Source organism: Mytilus californianus, unplaced genomic scaffold, assembly GCF_021869535.1.
Source record: "Mytilus californianus isolate M0D057914Y unplaced genomic scaffold, xbMytCali1.0.p SCAF_4, whole genome shotgun sequence".
Lineage (NCBI taxonomy): Eukaryota > Metazoa > Mollusca > Bivalvia > Mytilida > Mytilidae > Mytilus > Mytilus californianus.
In genome coordinates this window covers 114,718,532-114,741,419 of record NW_026262690.1, presented here as the reverse complement: position 1 = coordinate 114,741,419, position 22,888 = coordinate 114,718,532, and the positions used below count along the sequence as shown (strand labels likewise).

The 22,888-nt window shown below is 34.1% G+C and overlaps 2 protein-coding genes across 2 annotated transcripts in view; one reads left to right on the top strand and one right to left on the bottom strand.

The window, feature by feature from the left end:
• Positions 1-22,888, bottom strand: part of LOC127699102 (uncharacterized) — an 88,463-nt gene that overhangs the window by 33,208 nt on the left and 32,367 nt on the right. The gene's annotated exons all lie outside the window — the stretch shown is intronic.
• Positions 20,237-21,535, top strand: LOC127737194 (putative uncharacterized protein DDB_G0282133). The gene has a single exon (XM_052247726.1). It carries the CDS (start codon positions 20,237-20,239, stop codon positions 21,533-21,535), a length of 1,299 nt encoding a protein of 432 aa, XP_052103686.1.

The window sequence follows — 22,888 nt, the reverse complement described above, 5'->3', positions numbered from 1 at the left end:
CCTTGACCTTTGACCTAACACCTTGTTATGGGATAATCTCAGAAACCATTATACTTACAGAAGTTTTGAATAGTGGGAAATGTTTGGGTCATTTAGGCGCAACTTCGTTACATTTTAACCGAAAAGATTTGACCTTTCTATAAGGGGCATAACCCCTAGTTTAGGTTTCTAAAAAAGACAAAATCAGGTTTTACTGTTAAACCAAAGGTCCTAGACCCATGGGGTCTTCAGCAATGACATTGGGGACTAATGACCGTGACAAAGGTCAAAAGGTCAAAGGTCAAGTTCATGTCCCAGATAGCAAATTATGTGTTTTCGATTTTATTTAAAGGATTTTTAGTGTGTTTGAAAGCTTTTTGTGGTTGACCTTGAACTTTTACCCTAAAACTTATTTATTGGATATCTCCAAAACGATAATACTTACAGAAATAGTAAATAGTGAAAAATAATTGAGAAATAAAGGCGCAACTTTTTTACATTTTGACCGAAGAGATTTGACCTATCTGTAAGGGGCATAACCCCTGTTTACTGTTTTAGAAAAGACAAAATAAGCTTTAACTCATGAATCAAAAGTCCTAGACTTATGGGGTCTTTTGTTATGACATCGTGGACCAATGACCTTGACAAAGGTCATAAGGTCAAAAGTCAAGGTCATGTCCCAAATTCCGAATTATGTGTTTTTGACCATATTTTAAGGGTTTTGTGTGTGTTATAGAGCTTTTCAATGCATAATACGCTTATTAAGGTCTTTCCTTTTTCAAAAGGGAAAGACCTTACTGTATTTCTTCTGTTTATTAAGGTCTTTCCTTTTTCATTAGGGAAAGACCTTACTGTATTTCTTCTGTTTATTATTATTATTATTATTATTATTATTATTATTATTCTTTTTCCGCCAAACTTTGACGAAGTTAGCAGCCTTAACCGTAAGACGTGTCGCTTTCAGGTTCACACTTTGTGTCGGTGTCATGAATACCTATCCGGAACTCACCGTGTGAGTCAAAAAATTTTGTCGGTTCGGAGTAATCCCTCCGAAACCTAAAAACCTTGTTATCATTTAAACACGGTAACCGTAATAGGTGGAAAAAACACGAAGGGTGAAATTTGTTCATTACCAGACCCCGGTTCTGCGTTACATTTGGATTGAAAAGATTCAACGACTCATTGGTAGGGTTATGCCCCTTTGAAAATTAACCGCAGTCGGTTGGCCCCCAAAACTCAGAAACCGTAAGTCGTAGACACATAGGATCTTCATGAATCATCATCAATTGATGTGACTGAAAAATATCTCAAGGTCAAATTTGTATGTTGACCTTGACCTTTGACCTAACACCTTGTTATGGGATAATCTCAGAAACCATAATACTTACAGAAGTTTTGAATAGTGGGAAATGTTTGGGTCATTAAGGCGCAACTTCGTTACATTTTGACCGAAAGGATTTGACCTATCTATAAGAGGCATAACCCCTAATTTATGATTCAAAAAAGACAAAATCAGCTTTGACTGTTAAACCAAAGGTCCTAGACCCATGGGATCTTCAACAATGACATTTGGGACCAATGACCTTGACAAAGGTCACAAAGTCAAAGGTCAAATTCATGTCCCAGATAGCGAATTATGTGTTTTTGACCTTATTTAAAGGAGTTTTAGTCTGTTTTAAAGCTTTTTAAGGTAGACCTTGACCTTTGACCTTACAACTTTTTATTTGATATCTGAAAAACGACTATACTTACAGAAATCGTAAATAGTGAAAAATGTTAAGGTGACTAAGGCACAACTTTTTTACATTATGACCGAAGAGATTTGACATATCATTAAGGGGCATAACCCCCGTTAACGCTTTCTGAAAAAAATAAATTAGCTTTAACTCTTGAACTAAAGGTTCTAGACGCATGGGGTCTTTTATAATGACATCGTGGACCAATGACCTTCACAAAGGTCACAAAGTCAAAAGTCAAGGTCATGTCCTAAATAGCGAATTTGATGTTTTTTATACGACCGCAAAAAAATTTTTGTGGTCGTATATTGGTATGACGTTGGCGTCGTCGTCGTCGTCGTCGTCGTCGTCGTCGTCCGGCGTCGTCCTGCGTCGTCCGAAGACACATTAGTTTTCGCACTCTAACTTTAGTTTAAGTGAATGGATCTCTATGAAATTTTACCACAAGGTTCAATACCACAAAAGGAAGGTTGGGATTGATTTTGGGGGTTATGGTAATAACAGTAAAGGAATTAGGGGCCAAAAAGGGGCCAAAAATAAGCATTTTTGTAACTTCCAGACATAACTTATGTGTTAGTGTATGGATCTCTCTGACATTGTACCACAAGGTTCCATATCACAAAAGGAATGCTGGGATTGATTTTGGGTGTAATTGCCTCAAAATTTTAGGAATTAGGGGCCAAAAAAGGGGCAAAAAACAAGCATTTTTCTAGTTTCATGACAATAACTTGTGTGTAAGTGTATGGATCTTTCTGAAATTGTACTACAAGGTTCCATATCACAAAGGGAAAGCTGGAATTGAGTTTGGGGGTAATTGCCGAAACGTTTAGGAATTGGGGGCAAAAAAGGGGCCAAAAACAAGCATTTTTCTAGTTTCAGGACAATAACTTGTGTGTAAGTGTATGGATCTTTCTGAAATTGTACTACAAGGTCCCATATCACAAAGAGAAAGCTGAGTTTGAGTTTGGGGGTAATTGCCCTAAACGTTTAGGAATTTGGGGCCAAAAAGGGGCCAAAAAACACATTTTTCTAGTTTCCAGACAATAACTTGTGTTCAAGTGTATGGATCTCTCTGAAATTGTACTGCAAGGTACCATACCACAAAGGGAAGGCTGGGATTGAGTTTGGGGGTGATGAATCATAAGGGGGTTCAAAAAATTTGGGGGGTGGGGGGATTTTTTCTTTTTTTTCCTTTTTTTTTCTTTTAAAATTTTCCATTTTAAGTTGGTTATTTCTGATTTATATTTAAAAGCAAATAATAATGATATGGTAGGAGATACACACCAAACAGGATGTGTAAATTATTATATAATTAGTACTGTGCAATAGCAAGAAATTTTCAATTGCACAGTATTGCACAATAGCAAGAAATCTTCAATTGCACAGTATTGCGCAATAGCAAGAAATCTTCAATTGCACAGTATTGCGCAATAGCAAGAAATATCCAATAGCACAATATTGCGCAATAGCAAGAAATTGTCAATTGTACAGTATTGCGCAATAGCAAGAAATATTTAATTGCACAGTATTGTGCAAAAGAAGATACTTCGTATAAATTGCTTATTTCTTGACCAATTTCAATCGGGTTTTATTCTTGAATTCTTGGGGTTCTTTAATATGCTGAATCTAACCGTGTATTACGTTTTTGGATTTTGGGCCCCGTTTTTAAATTGGTCCACATTGAGGTCCAAAGTGTCCAAAATTAAACTTTGTTTGATTTCATCAAAAATTGAATTATTGGGGTTCTTTGATATGCCGAATCTAACCGTGTATTTAGAGTCTTAAATTTTGGTTCCGTTTTCAAATTGGTCTACATTAAGGTCCAAAGGGTCCAAAATTAAACTTAGTTTGATTTTAACAAAAATTGAATTCTTAGGGTTCTTTGATATGCTGAATCTAAACATGTATTTAGATTTTTGATTATGGGCCCAGTTTTCAAGTTGGTCCAAATCGGGGTCCAAAATTAAACTTTGTTTGATTTCAACAAAAATTGAATATATGGGGTTCTTTGATATGCTGAATCTAACCATGTATTTAGATTTTTGATTTTTGGGCCCCGTTATCAACTTTGTCCACATTGAGGTCAAAAGGGTCCAAAATTAAACTTTCTTTGATTTCATCAAAAATTGAATTCTTGGGGTTCTTTGATATGCTGAATCTAACCATGTATTTAGATTTTGGATATTGGACCATAATAGGTGAATGTCCAATTTAAATTTTTTTAAGTTCTTAGACCACATTCATTCTGTGTTAGAAACCTATGCTGTGTCAAATATTTAATCACAATCCAAATGCAAAGCTGTATCAAGCTTGAATGTTGTGTCCATACTTGCCCCAACTGTTCAGGGTTCGACCTCTGCGGTCGTATCAAGCTGCGTCCTGCGGAGCATTTTATTGTCATATTTTAACGGTTTTATGTGTGCTTGAGAGCTTTTCAATGCATTTTACGTCTATTGAGACTTATATTATACATTACGAAAAGGAAAGACCTCTCAATTGTTCAAGAACAATTGACATTTTAATTATAAAGGTCTTTCCTTTTTCAAAAGGGAAAGACCTTACTGTATTTCTTCTGTTTATTATTATTATTATTATTATTATTATTATTATTCTTTTTCCGCCAAACTTTGAAGAAGTTAGCAGCCTTAACCGTAAGACGTGTCGCTTTCAGGTTCACACTTTGTATCGGTGTCATGAATACCTATCCGGAACTCACCCTTTGAGTCGAAAAATTTTGTCGGTTCGGAGTAATCCCTCCGAAACCAAAAAACCTTGTTATCGTTCCAACACCGTAACCGTAATAGGTGGAAAAAAACCCAATGGTGAAATTTGTTCAGGACCAGACCCCGGTTCTTCGTTACATTTGGATTGAAAAGATTCAACGACTCATTGGCAGGGTTATGCCCCTATGAAAATAACCGGTGTCGGTTGGCCACCAAAACTCAGAAACCGTAAGTCGTAGACACCTAGGATCTTCACCAATCATCATCAATTCATGTGACTTTGAAAAATTCCTCAAGGTCAAATTTGTATGTTGACCTTGACCTTTGACCTTACACCTTGTTATGGGATAATCTCAGAAACCTTAATACTTACAGTAGTGATGAATAGTGGAAAATGTTTGGGTCATGAATGCGCAACTTCGTTACATTTTGACCGAAGAGATTTGACCTTTCTGTAAGGGGCATAACCCCTGTTTCAGGTTTCTGAAAAGACTAAATCAGCTTTTACTATATAACCAAAGGTCCTAGACCCATGGAGTCTTCAGCAATGACATTGGTGACTAATGACCTTGACAAAGGTCACAAGGTCAAAGGTCAAGGTCATGTCCCAGATAGCGAATTATGTGTTTCTGACCTTATTTGAAGGATTTTTAGTGTTTTAAAGGTTTTTAAGGTTGACCTTGACCTTTGACCTTTCAACTTTTTAGTCGATATCTCAAAAACGGTTCTTCTTACAGAAATAGTAAACAGTGAAAAATGTTTAGGTGACTGAAGCACAACTTTTTTATATTTTGACCGAAGAGATTTGACATATTTTTAAGGGGCATAACCCCCATTAACGGTTTCTGAAAAGGTAAAATTAGTTTTAACTCTTGAACCAAAGTTCCTAGACCCATGGGTCTTTTACAATGACATTGTGGACCAATGACCTTCACAAAGGTCACAAGGTAAAAAGTCAAGGTCATCTCCTAAAAAGCGAAGTTGTTGATTTTTATTATATTTTTACAGTTTTTTGTGTGTTTTAGAACTTTTCAATACATTCTACGTCTATTGGAACATGTATTTTACATTACAAAAGGAAAGACCTCCCAATTGTTCAAGAACATGGGGTCTTCAACAATGACATATGGGACCAATGACCTTGACAAAGGTCACATGGTCAAAGGTCAATGTCATGTCCCAGATAGCGAATTATGTGTTTATGACCTCATTTAAAGGATTTTTAGTGTCTTTTAAAGCTTTTTAAGGTTGACCTTGACCTTTGACCTTACAACTTTTTATTGGATATCTCAAAAACAGTTAATCTTACAGAAATAGTAAATAGTGAAAAATGTTAAGGTCAGGAAGCCGCATTTTTTTTACATTTAACCGAAGAGATTTGACCTTTCTGTAAGGGGCATAACCCCTGTTTTAGGTTTCTGAAAAGGCAAAATTAGCCTTAACTCTTGAACCAAAGGGTCTAGACCCATGCGGTCTTTTATACTGACATTGTGGACCAATGACCTTGACAAAGGTCAAAAGTCAAGGTCATTTTGCAAATAGCGGATTATGTGTTTTTTGTCATATTTTAAGGGTTTTATGTGTGTTTTTGAGCTTTTCAATGCAATCTACGTCTATTGAAACATATATTTTACATTACGAAAAGGAAAGACCTCTCACTTGTTCAAGAACAATTGACATTTTAATTATTATTATTTTTATTCTTTTTGTTCCGCCAAACTTTGACAAAATTTCCCTCCGTAACCGTAAGCCATGTCGCTTTCAGGTTCACACTTTGTATCAGTGTCATAAATACCTATCCGGAACTCACCCTGTGAGTCGTAAAATTTTGTCGGTCCGGAGTTATCCCTCCGAAACCTAAAAACCTTGTTATCATTCAAACACCGTAACCGTAATAGGTAGAAAAAAAACAAAGGGTGAAATTTGTTCAGGACCAGACCCCGGTTCTTCGTTACATTTGGATCGAAAAGATTCAACGACTCATTGGTAGGGTTATGCCCCTTTGAAAATTAACAGGTGTCGGTTGGCCACCAAAACTCAGAAACCAGATGTCGTAGCCACCTAGGATTTTCACCAATGATCATCAATTCAAATTTGACTTTGAAAATGCCTCAAGGTCAAATTTATATGTTGACCTTGACCTTTGACCTTACACCTTGTTATGGGATAATCTCAGAAACCATTATACTTACAGAAGTTTTGAATAGTGGAAAATGTTTTGGTCATTAAGGTGCAACTTTGTTACATTTTGACCGAAGAGATTTGACCTTTCTGTAAGGGGCATAACCCCTGTTTTAGGTTTCTGAAAAGACAAAAACAGCTTTTACTATATAACCAAAGGTCCTAGACCCATGGGGTCTACAGCAATGACATTGGGGACTAATTACCTTGACAAAGGTCAAAATGTCAAAGGTCAAGGTCATGTCCCAGACAGCGAATTATGTGTTTTTTACCTTTTTTTAATGGATTTTCAGTGTGTTTTAAAGCTTTTTGAGGTTGACCTTGACCTTTGAGCTTAAAACGGATTTATTGGATATCTCAAAAACGATAATACTTACAGAAATAGTAATAGTGAAAAATGTTTGGGTCATAAAGGCGCAACTGTTTTACATTTGACCAAAGAGATTTGACCTTTCTGTAAGGGGCATAATCCCTGTTTTCGGTTTCTGAAAAGACAAAATTAGCTTTTACTATATAACCAAAGGTCTTAGCCCCATGGGGTCAACAGCAATGACATAAGGGACCAATGACCTTGAGAAAGGTCACAAGGTCAAAGGTCAAGGTCATGTGCCTGAAAGCGAATTAAGTGTTTTTAACCTTATATAAAGGATTTTAAGTGTGTTTTTAAGCTTTTTAAGGTTGACCTTGACCTTTGACCTTACAACTTTTTATTGGATATCTCAAAAACGATTATACTAACAAAAAGAATAAATAGTGAAAAATAATTGGGACATAAAGGCGCAACTTTTTTACATTATGACCGAAGAGATTTGACCTATCCGTAAGGGGCATAACCCCTGTTAACTGTTTTAGAATAGACAAAATAAGCTTTAACTCATGAACCAAAGGTCCTAGACTTATGGGGTCTTTTGTTATGACATCGTGGACCAATGACCTTGACAAAGTTCATAAGTTCAAAAGTCAAGGGCATGTCCCAAATTCCGAAATATGTGTTTTTGACCATATTTTAAGGGTTTTGTATGTGTTTTAGAGCTTTTCAATGCATTATACGCTTATTTAAACACATATTTTACATAATGAAAAGGAAAGGCCTCTCAATTGTTCAAGAAAAATTGACATTTTAATTAAGGTCTTTCCTTTTCCAAAAGGGAAAGACCTTACTGTATTTCTTCTGATTATTAAGGTCTTTCCTTTTCCAAAAGGGAAAGACCTTACTGTATTTCTTCTGATTATTATTATTATTATTATTCTTTTTGTTCCGCCAAACTTTGACAAAATTTCCCTCCGTAACCGTTAGCCATGTCGCTTTCAGGTTCACTCTTTGTATCGGTGTCACAAATATCTATCCAGAACTCACCCTGTGAGTCGTAAAATTTTGTCGGTCCGGAGTTATCCCTCCGAAACCCAAAAACCTTGTTATCATTTAAACACCGTAACCGTAATAGGTAGAAGAAAAACGAAGGGTGAAATTTGTTCAGGACCAGACCCTGGTTCTTCGTTACATTTGGATCAAAAAGATTCAACGACTCATTGGTAGGGTTATGCCCCTATTAAAATTAACCGGTGTCGGTTGGCCACCAAAACTCAGAAACCGTAAGTGGTAGACACCTAGGATCTTCACCATTGATCATCAATTCATGTGCCTTTGAAAAATACCTCAAGGTCAAATGTGTATGTTGACCTTGACCTTTGACTTAACACCTTGTTATGGAATAATCTCAGCAACCTGAATACTTTCAGAAGTGTTGAATAGTGGAAAATGTTTGGGTCATTAATGCACAACTTTGTTACATTTTGACCGAAGAGATTTGACCTTTCTGTAAGGGACATAACTCTTGTTTTAGGTTTCTGAAAAGGCAAAATCAGCTTTTACTATATGACCAAAGGTCCTAGACCCATGGGGTCTTCAGCAATGACATTGGGGACTAATGACCTTGACAAAGGTCACAAGGTCAAAGGTCAAGGTCATGTCTCAGATAGCGAATTATGTGTTTTTGACCTTATTTAAAGGATTTTCAGTGTGTTTTAAAGCTTTTAAAGGTTGACCTTGACCTTTGACCTTACAACTTTATAGTCGATATCTCAAAAACGATTGTACTTACAGAAATAGTAAATAGTGAAAAATGTTTAGGTGACTGATGCGCATCTTTTTTACATTTTAACCGAAGAGATTTGACATATTCTTATGGGGCATAACCCCCGTTAACGGTTTCTGAAAAGACAAAATTAGCTTTAACTCTTTAACCAAAGGTCCCAGACCAATGGGGTCTTTTAAATTGACATTGTGCACCAATGACCTTCACAAAAGTCACAAGGTCAAAAGTCAAGGTCATGTCCTGAAAGGCGAATTTGTTGTTTTTTGTAATTTTTTCACATTTGTATGCGTGTTTAATTATTATTATTATTATTATTCTTTCTGTTCCGCCAAACTTTGACAAAATTTCCCTCCGTAACCGTAAGCCATGTCGCTTTCAGGTTCACACTTTGTATTGGTGTCATAAATACCTATCCGGAACTCACCCTGTGTGTCAAAAAATTTTGTCGGTCCGGGATAATCCCTCCGAAACCAAAAAACCCTGTTATCATTCAAACACCGTAACTGTTATAGGTAGAAAAAAACCAAAGGGTGAAATTTGTTCAGGATCAGACCCCGGTTCTTCGTTACATTTGGATCGAAAAGATTCAACGACTCATTGGTAGGGTTATGCCCCTATGAAAATTAACCGGTGTCGGTTGGCCACCAAAACTCAAAAACCGTAAGTCATAGACACCTAGGATCTTCACCAATGATCATCAATTCATGTAACTTTATAAAATACCTCAAGGTCAAATTTGTATGTTGACCTTGACCTTTGACCTTACACCTTGTTATGGGTTAATCTCATAAACCATTATACTTACAGAAGTTTTGAATAGTGGAAAATGTTTGGGTCAATAAGACGCAACTTTGTTACATTTTGACCGAAGAGATTTGACCTTTCTGTAAGGGACATAACCCCTGTTTTAGGTTTCTGAAAAGGCAAAATCAGCTTTTACTATATAACCAAAGGTCCTAGACCCATGGGGTCTTTAGCAATGACATTTGGGACCAATGACCTTGACAAAGGTCACAAGGTCAAATATCAAGGTCATGTCCCAGATAGCGAATTATGTGTTTTTGACCTTATTTGAAGGATTTTTAGTGTGTTTTAAAGCATTTAAAGGTTGACCTTGACCTTTGACCTTACAACATTTTATTGAATATCTCAAAAACGATTATACTTACAGAAATAGTAAATAGTGAAAAATGTTAAGGTGACTAAGGCACAACTTTTTTACATTATGACAGAAGAGATTTGACATATCATTAAGGGGCATAACCCCCGTTAACGCTTTCTGAAAAAAACTAAATTAGCTTTAACTCTTGAACTAAAGGTCCTAGACCCATGGGGTCTTTTATAATGACATCGTGGACCAATGACCTTCACAAAGGTCACATGGTCAAAAGTCAAGGTCATGTCCTAAATAGCGAATTTGTTGTTTTTTGTCATATTTTAGCTGTTTTATGTGTGTTTAAGAACTTTTTAATGCATTTTACGTCTATTGAGTCATGTATTTACATTACGAAAAGGAAAGACCTCTCAATTGTTCAAGAACAATTGACATTTTAATTATTATTATTATTATTATTATTATTATTATTCTTTTTGTTCCGCCAAACTTTGACAAAATTTCCCTCCGTGACCGTAAGCCATGTCGCTTTCAGGTTCAGACTTTGTATCGGTGTCATAAATACCTATCCGGAACTCACCCTGTGAGTCGTAAAATTTTGTCGGTCCGGAGTTTTCCCTCAGAAACCTAAAAACCTTGTTATCATTTAAACACCGTAACCGTAATAGCTGGAAAAAAAACCGAAGGGTGAAATTTGTTCAGGACCAGACCTTGGTTCTTCGTTACATTTGGATTGAAAAGATTCAACAACTCATTGGTAGGGCTATGCCCCTATGAAAATTAACCGCAGTCGGTTGGCCCCAAAAAATCAGAAACCGTAAGTGGTAGACACCTAGGATCTTCACCAATCATCATCAATTGATGTGACTTTGAAAAATATCTCAAGGTCAAATTTGTATGCTGACCTTGACCTTTGACCTACCATCTTGTTATGGGATAATCTCAGAAACCATTATACTTACAGAAGTTTTGAATGGTGGGAAATGTTTGGGTCATTAAGACGGAACTTCGTTACTTTTGACCGAAAAGATTTGACCTTTCTATAATGGGCATAACCCCTATTTTATGATTCTAAAAAGACAAAATCAGCTTTTACTGTTAAACCAAAGGTCCTAAACCCATGGGGTCTTCAACAATGACATTTGGGACCAATGACCTTGACAAAGGTCGCAAGGTCAAAGGTCAAGGTCATGTCCCAGATAGCGAATTATGCGTTTTTGACCTTATTTAAAGGATTTTTAGTGTGTTTTAAACCTTTTTAAGGTTGACCTTGACCTTTGACCTTACAACTTCTTATTGTATATCTCAAAAACGATTATAGTTACAGAAATAGTAAATAGTGAGAAATGTTTAGGTGACTAAGGCACAACTTTTTTACATTATTACCGAAGAGATTTGACATCATTAAGGGCATAACCCCTGTTAACGCTTTCTGAAAAGACAAAATTATCTTTAACTCTTGAACTAAAGGTCCTAGACCAATGGGGTCTTCTATAATGACATCGTGGACCAATGACCTTCACAAAGGTCACAAGGTCAAAAGTCAAGGTTATGTCCTAAATAGCGAATTTGTTGTTTTTTGTCATATTGTAACGGTTTTATGTGTGTTTGAGAGCTTTTCAATGCATTTTATGTCTAATTGGTCATGTATTTTACATTACGAAAAGGAAAGACCTCTCAATTGTTCAAGAACAATTGACATTCTAATTAAGGTCTTTCCTTTTCCAAAAGGGAAAGACCTTACTGTATTTCTTCTGATTATTATTATTATTATTATTAGGTCTTTCCACTTTTCCGTGGAAAGACCTTTTGGTTTTGTTCTGATTATTATTATTATTATTTTTTTTCTTCCGCCTAATCTTTTTTCCTTCGCTGTTTTTTTGTTTCGCAAGATGTCGCTTAGACATATGTTATATGATATCGAACAGTTAATACACTTTTAAAACTGACACCGTGTAACCAAAAACTTTTCCAGTAAAAGTTACCTCCCCTACACTGTTTTTCTTGTTATTTCTTATACGCCGCAACCACATAAGAAACCGACAAATTTATTTGACCAAATTGCTCGTTATATCCTAAGGATGATTTGATTAATGGGATCGAAGCTATCCGGAGACTCCATATGAGAGTTATCCCCCCTTATGCATTTGATATAAGTGATATGCTTTTCTAACTGGTTAACCATAAGTGATAGAAGCCTAGGGTCTTTTAATATGAGGTCCTTGGTTCAAAGAAAAGAAAATAAGGTCAAGGTCAAAGGTCAAGGTCATTTTTTAAATTTTGATTGTGGCTCGTTATCACTGATTTTAAGAAATTGTATAAGATATCGACAAAGTATTTTTACAGAACTGTTTGTTACGACATTTCCTAACACGTAAATCTTAATTGAAAGGGTACAAAGAAATGAAATGGGAGTTTTCTCCCTTCTTATATTTCAAATTAGCTGTATGGTGATATAACTCATTAACCATATGTAGTAGAGACCTAGAGTCTTTTTAATTTGAGGTCCTTGTTTTATGACCTTGAAATTTTGGTCAAGGTCAAAGTTTAATTTGACATTCTAGATTTCGACTTTTGCTCTTACTTCTGATTGGTTCAAGATAAAATCAAAAAGTCTTTCACATTGTGTTTAAGATACGTTACCTTGAACCGGATGTGACCTTTTGTTAACCGGAAGTTGTCTTTTTTGCATTATTTTCATGTACAATTTTCAGGAACTTTATATTTTTGGAATCATTGTTAAGCAAGGTTCAAATGTAACCGGAAGTAGCATTTTGTAAACCGGAAATACCTTATTATCACCCTATTTTTGACTTATTACTGCATCTCAGAAACCGTATTAGATATCAACCAAATAATTCTACGAGATTGCTAGTTGCGATATGTAGTAACCTATGAATATGATTAATACATATCAGTCGACCACAAAATATCTCAAATGCTGTTTGTCAGTTACTTCGACATATAATTGTTTAGGTTATTACTCTCTATAATTTATACTTTTTCCCCATTATACTCTATTTTTGTATATGTTAGCATTTTATCATTCTCTGTTCTTTGTTTGATGATCAATTTTTCTTTATTTTGTAAACCTACATCCACACCCTTAAAGGTATATCACCTTTAATGAACATTTATTTTGTTTAACTGGAACAGAAATTATGGCATGGTAAAAGATAGACAAAAGATACCAAAAAACATTCATTGTTAGGTACGAAATAGCAGAGGTACGAACGGACCTGATACCCGGACAAGGTACGAAATTACCTCCTACCATTTCCTGTGCATGTTGTACGATTTTGTCAGAGATTCTTACCTTCATTCATATATATAATGTTGGATGGTAGACTTCGAGCTGTATCGAACAAATTATTATACGAGATGTTTTGAATAGATTGTCCTGGGATACACCACGTATACACATTCGAAAAAAGAGACTGAGAGTATCGTCATTCATCGTTCAACAGGTAAACATACATCTGGTACAGTACATGTACATTGCCATTGACATAACAATTTGTATACATGACTTCACCAAAGAAGGATACACACAAGCACTTGTTTCTAATTTTGAGGTCGACCTCTCAATGCATTGAAAAAAGTGCCTGTGAGGCTAAATTATTTGACAAGATACTTCATAATTTCAGGTCACCGCCCCTGAAATAACTTGCCTTCTAAAGACGGGTCTGTATGTCGGTATCAGACATAACTATTATTACCTGATTTGAACCCTGTATATTTGTGCAAACGTCAAACAATTATAGAGTCGATTCTTGTTACTTGCATAGCCTATTTGTCAGACAAAATTATGCAATTAAGCGGAGTATGCTTATATCCGAAATGCCAAATTACAGAGTCAAATAACATCGACAGTAAAGATCAGTAAAGGAAATCCCTGAAGAAAGATGAACGGCCATAATCCACTTACAACATGTTGAATGTTGATTTATTCTAATAAAAGTTATAAGTCTAGTGTTATTCATGTTATTGTATTTTGTATTCTTTTAAAAAAGTTTATAAACACATTTTGTTTTGGTTTATTTGCGTACCAACGTTTCCTTTACCTGGGATACAAAATTATAACAAATTGTTCTGAAAATAGATTTGTTTCTATGACCCGTATGTACAATGTACATCATTGCGCTTTGATTAAAATAAACTGTTCAACTATACTACAGTTTATTATCATTTTAACAATAAATGTGTCATGAACTGCCTTTGATATGCAGTATTTACCGCTTGCACAGTGACGTAACACTGTTTCTTTAATCTCGTTAGTTTCGTATATGCAAAGCAGTCAGGTAAATGGGCCCTGTATGGTTTATTTGCTGGACTAGAGTGTTGAACGTGTGAAAATATAGTAATTAGAAGTGAATGCTCTTTTTCATAAATAAAAAAAATAAATGATTAACGAATAAAATTCTTCAACCATATATAAATGCCCTGTAATGCTTAACATAAATGCAAATCACCCCAAGCCAAATTGCGAGAGTACACATTGGTCTTTCAACATGTTCAAAGTAAATTAGCAGGTGTTATTGTTTTTAAAATTCACCCCAAATGTAATCTATGGACAATGCTTAAAATCCAATCAATAACTGACATCCTTTTGGGATAAAATGGTCATGTTTTTACAACAATTACCTGTTTGACATTTTATGACCTGGAGGCTTAAAATAGAACATGGGAAACTTCACCTGTGTACACATCGAGGGTTATTTTAAAGTAAAACTCCATCATATAAACACGAAAGAATCTGTTTTAAAACTTTATTTTAATAACACAAAAGTGAATATGAAATAATAACGAAAATAATGATGCATCCAAGAAAAATATACTTACCAAATTGCCGTTTCCTGTAAAAAAATCTCGTCAGTTTGAAGTAAGCATATCTAGCCGGCATTTATTTTCTATGCAATTAACCGAAAGGCCACTTGTAAGGCTATGCATATAACCGGATAATTTAACATTAGATGAATGGAAAATGGTTTTGTGCAGGAGAAAATTATGCAATTAACCGAATTATGCTATTAAGCGGTATGTGATTAAGTGGAGACGACTGTATTTGTTTTCATTCCTGTTAATACATGATAGTTTTTGTTTATTTTTAACGTGAACTGGTTGACACTAGTCCAAATCAATGCAAATAATTATGATGTCAGACGTCTTGAAATGCTATTAATAATTATACTTTTTTTCTTTAACGCCTTACATTGACGTCAAAACGCTGAACTCATATTTTCAGTTGGAATTTCAGAGTGAATTTACAGCTTTATCATGTTTATTAAAATGTTGAGTTGATTTATCCGTAAGATGCTTTCTTTTAGGAGTATAAAATATATTTTTTGCATTAAACTCCGTAAAATTTGGCGGAACTTTCCAAATAATATAAAACAGACGTTCTGTAAATTCGGGTCTGTCAAATCAGAGTTTGTTGCAAACATTTATATTATACTCTCCTAAAACATGTAAAAAGAAATCAGATAAACGTTTTAAAACAAGCAGAATATAATCGTCCGCCTCGGATGGAATTGCAACTTGTTTATCATTACTTACTTTAGGGATTCATTGGAAATATTTTGCACAAACAAACACATAAAAGGTAAGAATTTGTATATATGCAAAAATTTCTAGCCTTCAATGAAAATTTTATGGCTAAATTTGGTCTCAAAGTTGAGAGAAATTCCCTCTCAAAATCCAACAAAAAATGATGGATTCAGCGTTATGAAGTCGATGTAAGGCGTCAAAAAAAAAAGTATAATAGCCTTTCAAGACTTCATAATTATTTGGACTAGCTATATATAGGTTGACACATGTGTTATGTAAAATTAACCACAAATAAGTAGAAGTAGACAGATTTTTAAAGTTAGAAAGTCTGTATTTATTATCTGTTTTAATTTTGCCAATTGCATTAAAGGTTCACCATGCCAGTAGAACCATATTTACAGCAAAAAAAAAAATCACTTTTGAGAACAGACTTACCCCCCCCCCCCCCCCCCCCCCCCCCCCCCCATATGTATACTGTCAGGAACTAAAACGAGAAATTAGCACATTCCTATCCCTACTGAGTTCTCAAGGAAATAAAAAGATATCAGCTCAATTTGTCAAGAGTATGATTAACAAGCTCGTGGGGGCGAGTTTATTAACAGATAATTATTTAATTTGCGGCATCACAGTATTAACATTTGAGGTCAAGTTCCTATCAATATAATTGGTTAATTCAGTTACAAATCGTTTAATTTTTAAGACTCGTCCAATTAATGTCAAGGTGACAATGGCTCCAACCAGTTCCTTCTGTGCGGATAACATATTAACATGTTAACATATTAAAAATCATTTTTAGCTCACCTGGCCCAAAGGGCCAAGTGAGCTTTTCTCATCACTTGGCGTCCGTCATCCGTCGTCGTCCGTCGTCTGTCGTCCGTCGTCCGTCTTCCGTCGTCCGTTAACTTTTACAAAAATCAATATCATTGGTTAATTCAGTTACAAATCGTTTAATTTTTCAGACTCGTCCAATTAATGTCAAGGTGACAATGGCTCCAACCAGTTCCTTCTGTGCGGATATTTAGATGGAATGGCGGACCAGTTTGGGAAGATCCTTTTAAATTGGTGATATCATGGACTCTGTTAACAGATTAAAAATCATTTTTAGCTCACCTGGCCTAAAGGGCCAAGTGAGCTTTTCTCATCACTTGGCGTCCGTCATCCGTCGTCGTCTGTCGTCCGTCGTCCGTCTTCCGTCGTCCGTTAACTTTTACAAAAATCTTCTCCTCTGAAACTACTTGGCCATATTTTACCAAACTTGGCCACAATCATCATTGGGATATCTAGTTTAAAAAATGTGTCCGGTGACCCGGCCAACCAACCAAGATGGCCGCCATGGCTAAAATAGAACATAGGGGTAAAATGTAGATTTTGGCTTATATCTCTGAAACCAAAGCATTTAGAGTAAATCTGACATGAGTAAAACTGATTATCGGGTCAAGATCTATCTGCCCTGAAATTTTTAGACAAATCTGACAACCTGTTGTTGGGTTGCTGCCCCTGAATTGGTAATTTTAAGGAAATTTTGCAGTTTTTGGTTATTATCTTGAATATTATTATAGATAGAGATAAACTGTAAACAGCAATAATGTTCAGCAAAGTAAGATCTACAAATAAGTCTCATGACCAAAATTGTCAGTCGACCCCTTTAGGAGTTATTGCCCTTTATTTTCAATTTTTAACAATTTTTCGTAAATTTTTGTAATCTTCTACAAAAATCTTCTTCTCTGAAACTACTAAAACAAATTAAACCATACTTGGCCATAATAATTATTAGGGTATCTAGTTTAAAAAATTTGTCTGATGACCCCACCTTCCAACCATCATGGCCGATTTGGTTAAAAATAGAACATGGGGGTAAAATGCAGTTTTTAGTTTATATCTCTGAAACTAAAGCATTTAGAGCAAATCTGACAGGTGGCAAAAATGTTCATCAGATTTAGATTTATCTGCCCTGAAATTTTCAGACGAATTCGACAACCCGTTGTTGGGTTGCTGCCCCTGAGTTAGTAATTTTACAGAAATTTTGCAGTTTTTTGTTATTATCTTAGATATCATTATAATATCTAATATGTAATACTATTAATTATGATTTTAACCTTATTTTACATGATTTCCAAAGCATCAGTAAATACATGTGAGTGACACAGGCTCTTGAGAGCCTCTAGTTTTGAACAATATTCTAACTGGAGCTATAACATGATGTAAACTATATATTAAACAAATATCAAGTCAATATCTTCTAGCAAGACGAAAAAAGTGTTGAAAACTGATTATTTCAGTATATTTTCTAGGTCCAAGGACCAGAACTCTGCACAAAATCATCAGACCAGAACAAAATTTGAACTTGATCTGTAACTTGTCATGATAAAACTATAAGCCAATTATTAAATCAAAATCCTCAAGCATAATGAAAAAAAAGGGTGGAAAACTGATTATTTTAGCAAATATTTAAGTCCAAGGACCATAACTCTGCAAATGATCATCCAACCAAAATTCCCCTTTGACTTCGTTGGTAGGGGACTAATTAACTAATTTTAAGAAAAGAACTTCATTCATTTGTATGAATTTTCATCTCAATGAAAAAATGATGGTATTAAGTCTTTTTATAACGACTTAAAAAAAACAAATTTTTATGCCCGGCCATAAATAATGGATCTAGTGTTACCCTTGTTTTTCCATCAGTCCTTTTTTTGTTTCCACTCTTTTTAGGTTTGATTCATTTAAATTTTATGAAAATATACACAATGCTAAGAACCACAACACAGAGTCACAGGGAGAGTTTGAAATTCAATTGAGTAATGCAGGCGAGATATACCAGCATGTGTGCTCTTGTTTTATACAGTAATTGTTAAGATTTTGTATTAAAAAATTTGGAATAAACCATTGAACTAAAGCCACGAATACAATATATTTGTTTATCTCAAGTTATGTTAAGGCTATGTAATAAAAGATTTGGTTTATACATCAATGTAAAAAAAAGATAAAAATGAAGTTGCATGTACTGTTATTGTCAACACTGCTACATGTATTAATACTATTTACAGGTATTTCTTCAGTTTGTGTTGTTTTCTTGACTACATTTGAAGCTGAATGTAAAACTGGTTACATTTATTTTGGAACTTATAGTTAACATTGTGGTAAGCTTATATAGCCAATTAAGATTTAAAAGCACTTAACCACCATGTCTGGTCCATGACCATGTTAACTAAAGAAATTTCATCCCCGAAATTTGAAAATTAGTTATAAAATATATAGGGCATAAACTCACCATATGTACAAGCAACCCTGAATTGTATTTAAAGGTCCTCATTAGCAGATTTTATTTGAGAGTTGTGTGGTACAGGCTCAAGTGAATCTCTTGTTTTAAACAGTAATTGTTATAGATGTTAAAAAAAAAATTTGGAGAGCAAATATTCAAATAAAAGTATATTGATTTTGTTTTTTTCTCAATCTTGGTTGAAAATGATAAAATTTGAAAAAGATAAACATGATAAAGTAAAGTACCATGTACTGATAACACCTCTTTTTACAGGTATTTCTTCAGTTCTGACTTGTTGGCGTGACAGAGGTTTTTTTCTTAAGTTTGAATCCAACTATAAAAGCTTATTCATATCAAGAACTGAAATAGTTGTGGTAAGTAAATACAGCTTTTTTTCAGATGTTGAAGGAACATTTGATTTAGCTACATAGTTGACAAAAAATTCAAATACAATTATTTGTTTGTTTCAAAACTTTCTAAAAGCGGAATTGTGAAATGTTTTATTGCTAGCAGTCAGTTTTGATTCTATTTTGTCAAAATAAGCTTAAAAACATTGATGTATTATTGACTTGGAAGTAAATAGTAATTCAACTCATTCAAATCTATTCATGTGAACTTCAATTTAAACCTTAACCATGTTAACTGGGATGGGCTAAGTTTGTGTAGTTATTAAAAAGGAAAGAGAAACTAGGCAGCCACTGTGAAGATTCCTTTTTTTAACTTGTTCAATCACAAAACAAATCAAATACAGGTAAAACGATTATATACATATTTTATTAATATTATGACATGAAATTAAACCTAGAAAAATTGTCAATATACTTATACGATTGCACGTGCTTGCCTGTGTATTAATATTTATGTTTACATAATGACGTATTTGCTATGCAATTTTTTTTAGATCTTCTTGTAGTTACTTCCATGGTGTCTATTCTATGTATATATTCTTTATTCTGATAAACCGCTTGTTTATAACTCTAATAAAATTGCACAAATTTCTAAGATTAGATTTTAAGATGTATTCATAAGTTACCTGAACTTACGAATATTACAATGGTTTGTGAATTTTTTATCTAAGTATTTATTTATTTCTGTTGTAAAAAAGTTGCATTTGAGGAGATAATGGTAATGATACTAAAGTGTCCAAATAATACTGAATCAATCATATCTATTGAAACAATCAAATTAAGTCCATCAATCAAATGATATCTAAAATTCACACTGAATATTGATGTCATTTTATCATATATTTAGTACTAAATACAGAAATTTTGTATATTTAATCAAGGTTCCTTTCTCCTGTCTGTAACCTCTTCCCTGTATCGCATAGCTCATAAAATTAAGAAGATGTGGTATTAGTGCCAATTAGACAACTCTACACCCAAGTCACAATGTCTAAAAATTAAACAATTACAGGTCAAAGTACATCCTTAAACACAAAGCCTTGGCTTTGATTATTACAAAGGAATGCTTTGTGAACTATCCCTTGCATTATTTTTTTGCTTGTTAGTTTATACAATGAGCTGATATTCCAGGAATTTGCTTTATTTTTATTCGCTATAAAAATTGATAACATGGTTATTTGAGAGCAAAGAGACAAAATGAGAGAGAGAAGAGTAAAACAGACTGATGACAAGAACCTCATCTCCACGGTCAATCAGAGCGGCACCTCTCTAAACTGTCCTATAAATAATGATCAGAGCGTCAACTCTCTAAACTGTCCTATAAATAATGATCAGAGCGTCAACTCTATAAACTGTCCTATAGAACAAGATCAGAGCGTCAACTTTATAAACTGTCCTATAAATAATGATCAGAGCGTCAACTCTATAAACTGTCCTATAGAACAAGATCAGAGCGTCAACTCTATAAACTGTCCTATAAATAATGATCAGAGCATCAACTCTTTAAACTGTTCTACAAACAATGATCAGAGCGTCAACTCTATAAACTGTCCTATAGAACAAGATCAGAGCGTCAACTCTATAAACTGTTCTATAAATAATGATCAAAGCATCAACTTTTTAAACTGTTCTACAAACAATGATCAGAGCGTCAACTCTATAAACTGTCCTATAGAACAAGATCAGAGCGTCAACTCTTTAAACTGTTCTACAAATAATGATCAGAGCGTCAACTCTATAAACTGTCCTATAGAACAAGATCAGAGCGTCAACTCTATAAACTGTCCTATAAATAATGATCAGAGCATCAACTCTATAAACTGTTCTACAAACAATGATCAGAGCGTCAACTTTATAAACTGTCCTATAGAACAAGATCAGAGCGTCAACTCTATAAACTGTCCTATAAATAATGATCAGAGCATCAACTCTTTAAACTGTTCTACAAACAATGATCAGAGCATCAACTCTTTAAACTGTTCTACAAACAATGATCAGAGCACCATCTCTCTAAACTGTCCTAATAATACTGAATCAATCAGATTAAATCTATCAATCAAATCAGAATCAAAACAATCAATCAAATCTGAATCAACTAAATCAATCAAATTAAACCAAACCGCTAAATCAATCAAACTAAATAAATCAATGAAATCAAATGTAGATCCTGAATCATTTACATCAAAACTAGATTATGAATCAGTTGAAAAAAATCTGGATTTTGAATCAATTAAAACACAGCTGGATTTTGAGTCAGTTAATAGAAATCTGGATTATAAATCAGTTGAAAAAAATCTGGATTATGAATCAATTAAAACAAATCCGGATAATGAATCAGTTAAAATGAATCTGAATTTTAAATCTGTTGAAACAAATTTAGATTTTGAATCAATTGGAACAAATCTGGATTATGAAGCAGTTAATAGAACCCTGGATAATGAAGAGGTTAAAACAAATCTGGGTTATGAATCAAGGAAATCAAAACAGAGTTCTTAAACCACACACAATTTAAAAGAAACAATCATATCAAATTTAAAGGATACAATACAATTGGTTACAAACTTAGAAAAAAAATCAGGTGATGCAAAAAATGAACACACAAATAGTCTTGAATTCTTGAATAATATTGGGAGCATAATTGATGAAAAAGAAAATAAACAGATTGATTTTAATGATTTTTTAGAATTTGAACAAGATGATAATTTGCTGAAGCTATATAGTCAAAAGAACAACAGAACAATACCTGAAAACAGTATAGAGGTTAGTAGATCACTTTTTGATAATTGGGTAGTTCAAGGTAGTTTTCACCAAGGAGATATCAGATTTGGAATTAATAGTGGGAAGCACTGTGTTGCAAAGTGTTTATCAGCTCTGGCCCATAGTAAATTTAAAGATCTAAATGATTGGGATCAGATTTATTTAGACAATGTTTTGATAGATGGAAACAAAATATATAGCCATATTCATGGTGATAATATTCATTTACTTGTATCAGACCTACCAGACATGATTGACATGCCAGGAACGTTACTGAAAATATCAAGAAAAGAATCAATTACAGCTGTTGTAGATACTTCTGGAACCATAGATTTTAGTGAGTTTAGAAATTCTTTACCTTAAGACCAAGCTGTACAAGAGTCTCTCATAGACTATGATGCTAGCTTTATATGTGCATATGACACTACTTTTTTAGCCTTGAAACATAATCAAGATTTACTTTTATTTGATTCTCATGCACGAAATGAGCTTGGCTTAAAGGACAGTGATGGTAAAAGTTTACTTTTAAAGTTAAACAATCTGGATCACCTATACCAGTACTGTTGCAACATGATGGCTGGTGCAAGTCAAAATCAATGGTTTGAGGTGACAGGAGTCAGTATTTGTATTTTTGGACAAGAACCTAAGATCAAAACTAACTATGAACTTTCAGGAAGTCATAAACCATTAATCACCAGTGAATTTAGATTGTCTGAAATTTTAAAAACTGGAAACAAAGATGAGCTTCCTAAAACTCGAGAAAATATTACTCCGATCAGCAATATATCATCAGAAATACTCAAGTTGAACATTTGCAGTAATGGCATTGAGAAGGTTAACGAAGTACACATTAATGAGGTTATTAATGATGATGAATCTGATATTGAGATATTATCTACAGCAGAATGTTTTTATGATTTCATACCCTTGAATACACTTTTAAAGAGGAAGCTTTGTAAAATTGTTAATATACCAAGCAAGAAAATATCCAAACAGAATTCTACAAATTATTATAACATAGGCCAACCAACTGCTTGCAAGACTATCACAGGTGATGGAAATTGTTTATTTCGAGCCATTTCATATTCACTA

Coding starts and splice junctions, on each gene's coding strand:
- LOC127737194 (XM_052247726.1), top strand. CDS start 20,237: ATGAGAGAGAGAAGAGTAAAACAGACTGATGACAAGAACCTCATCTCC.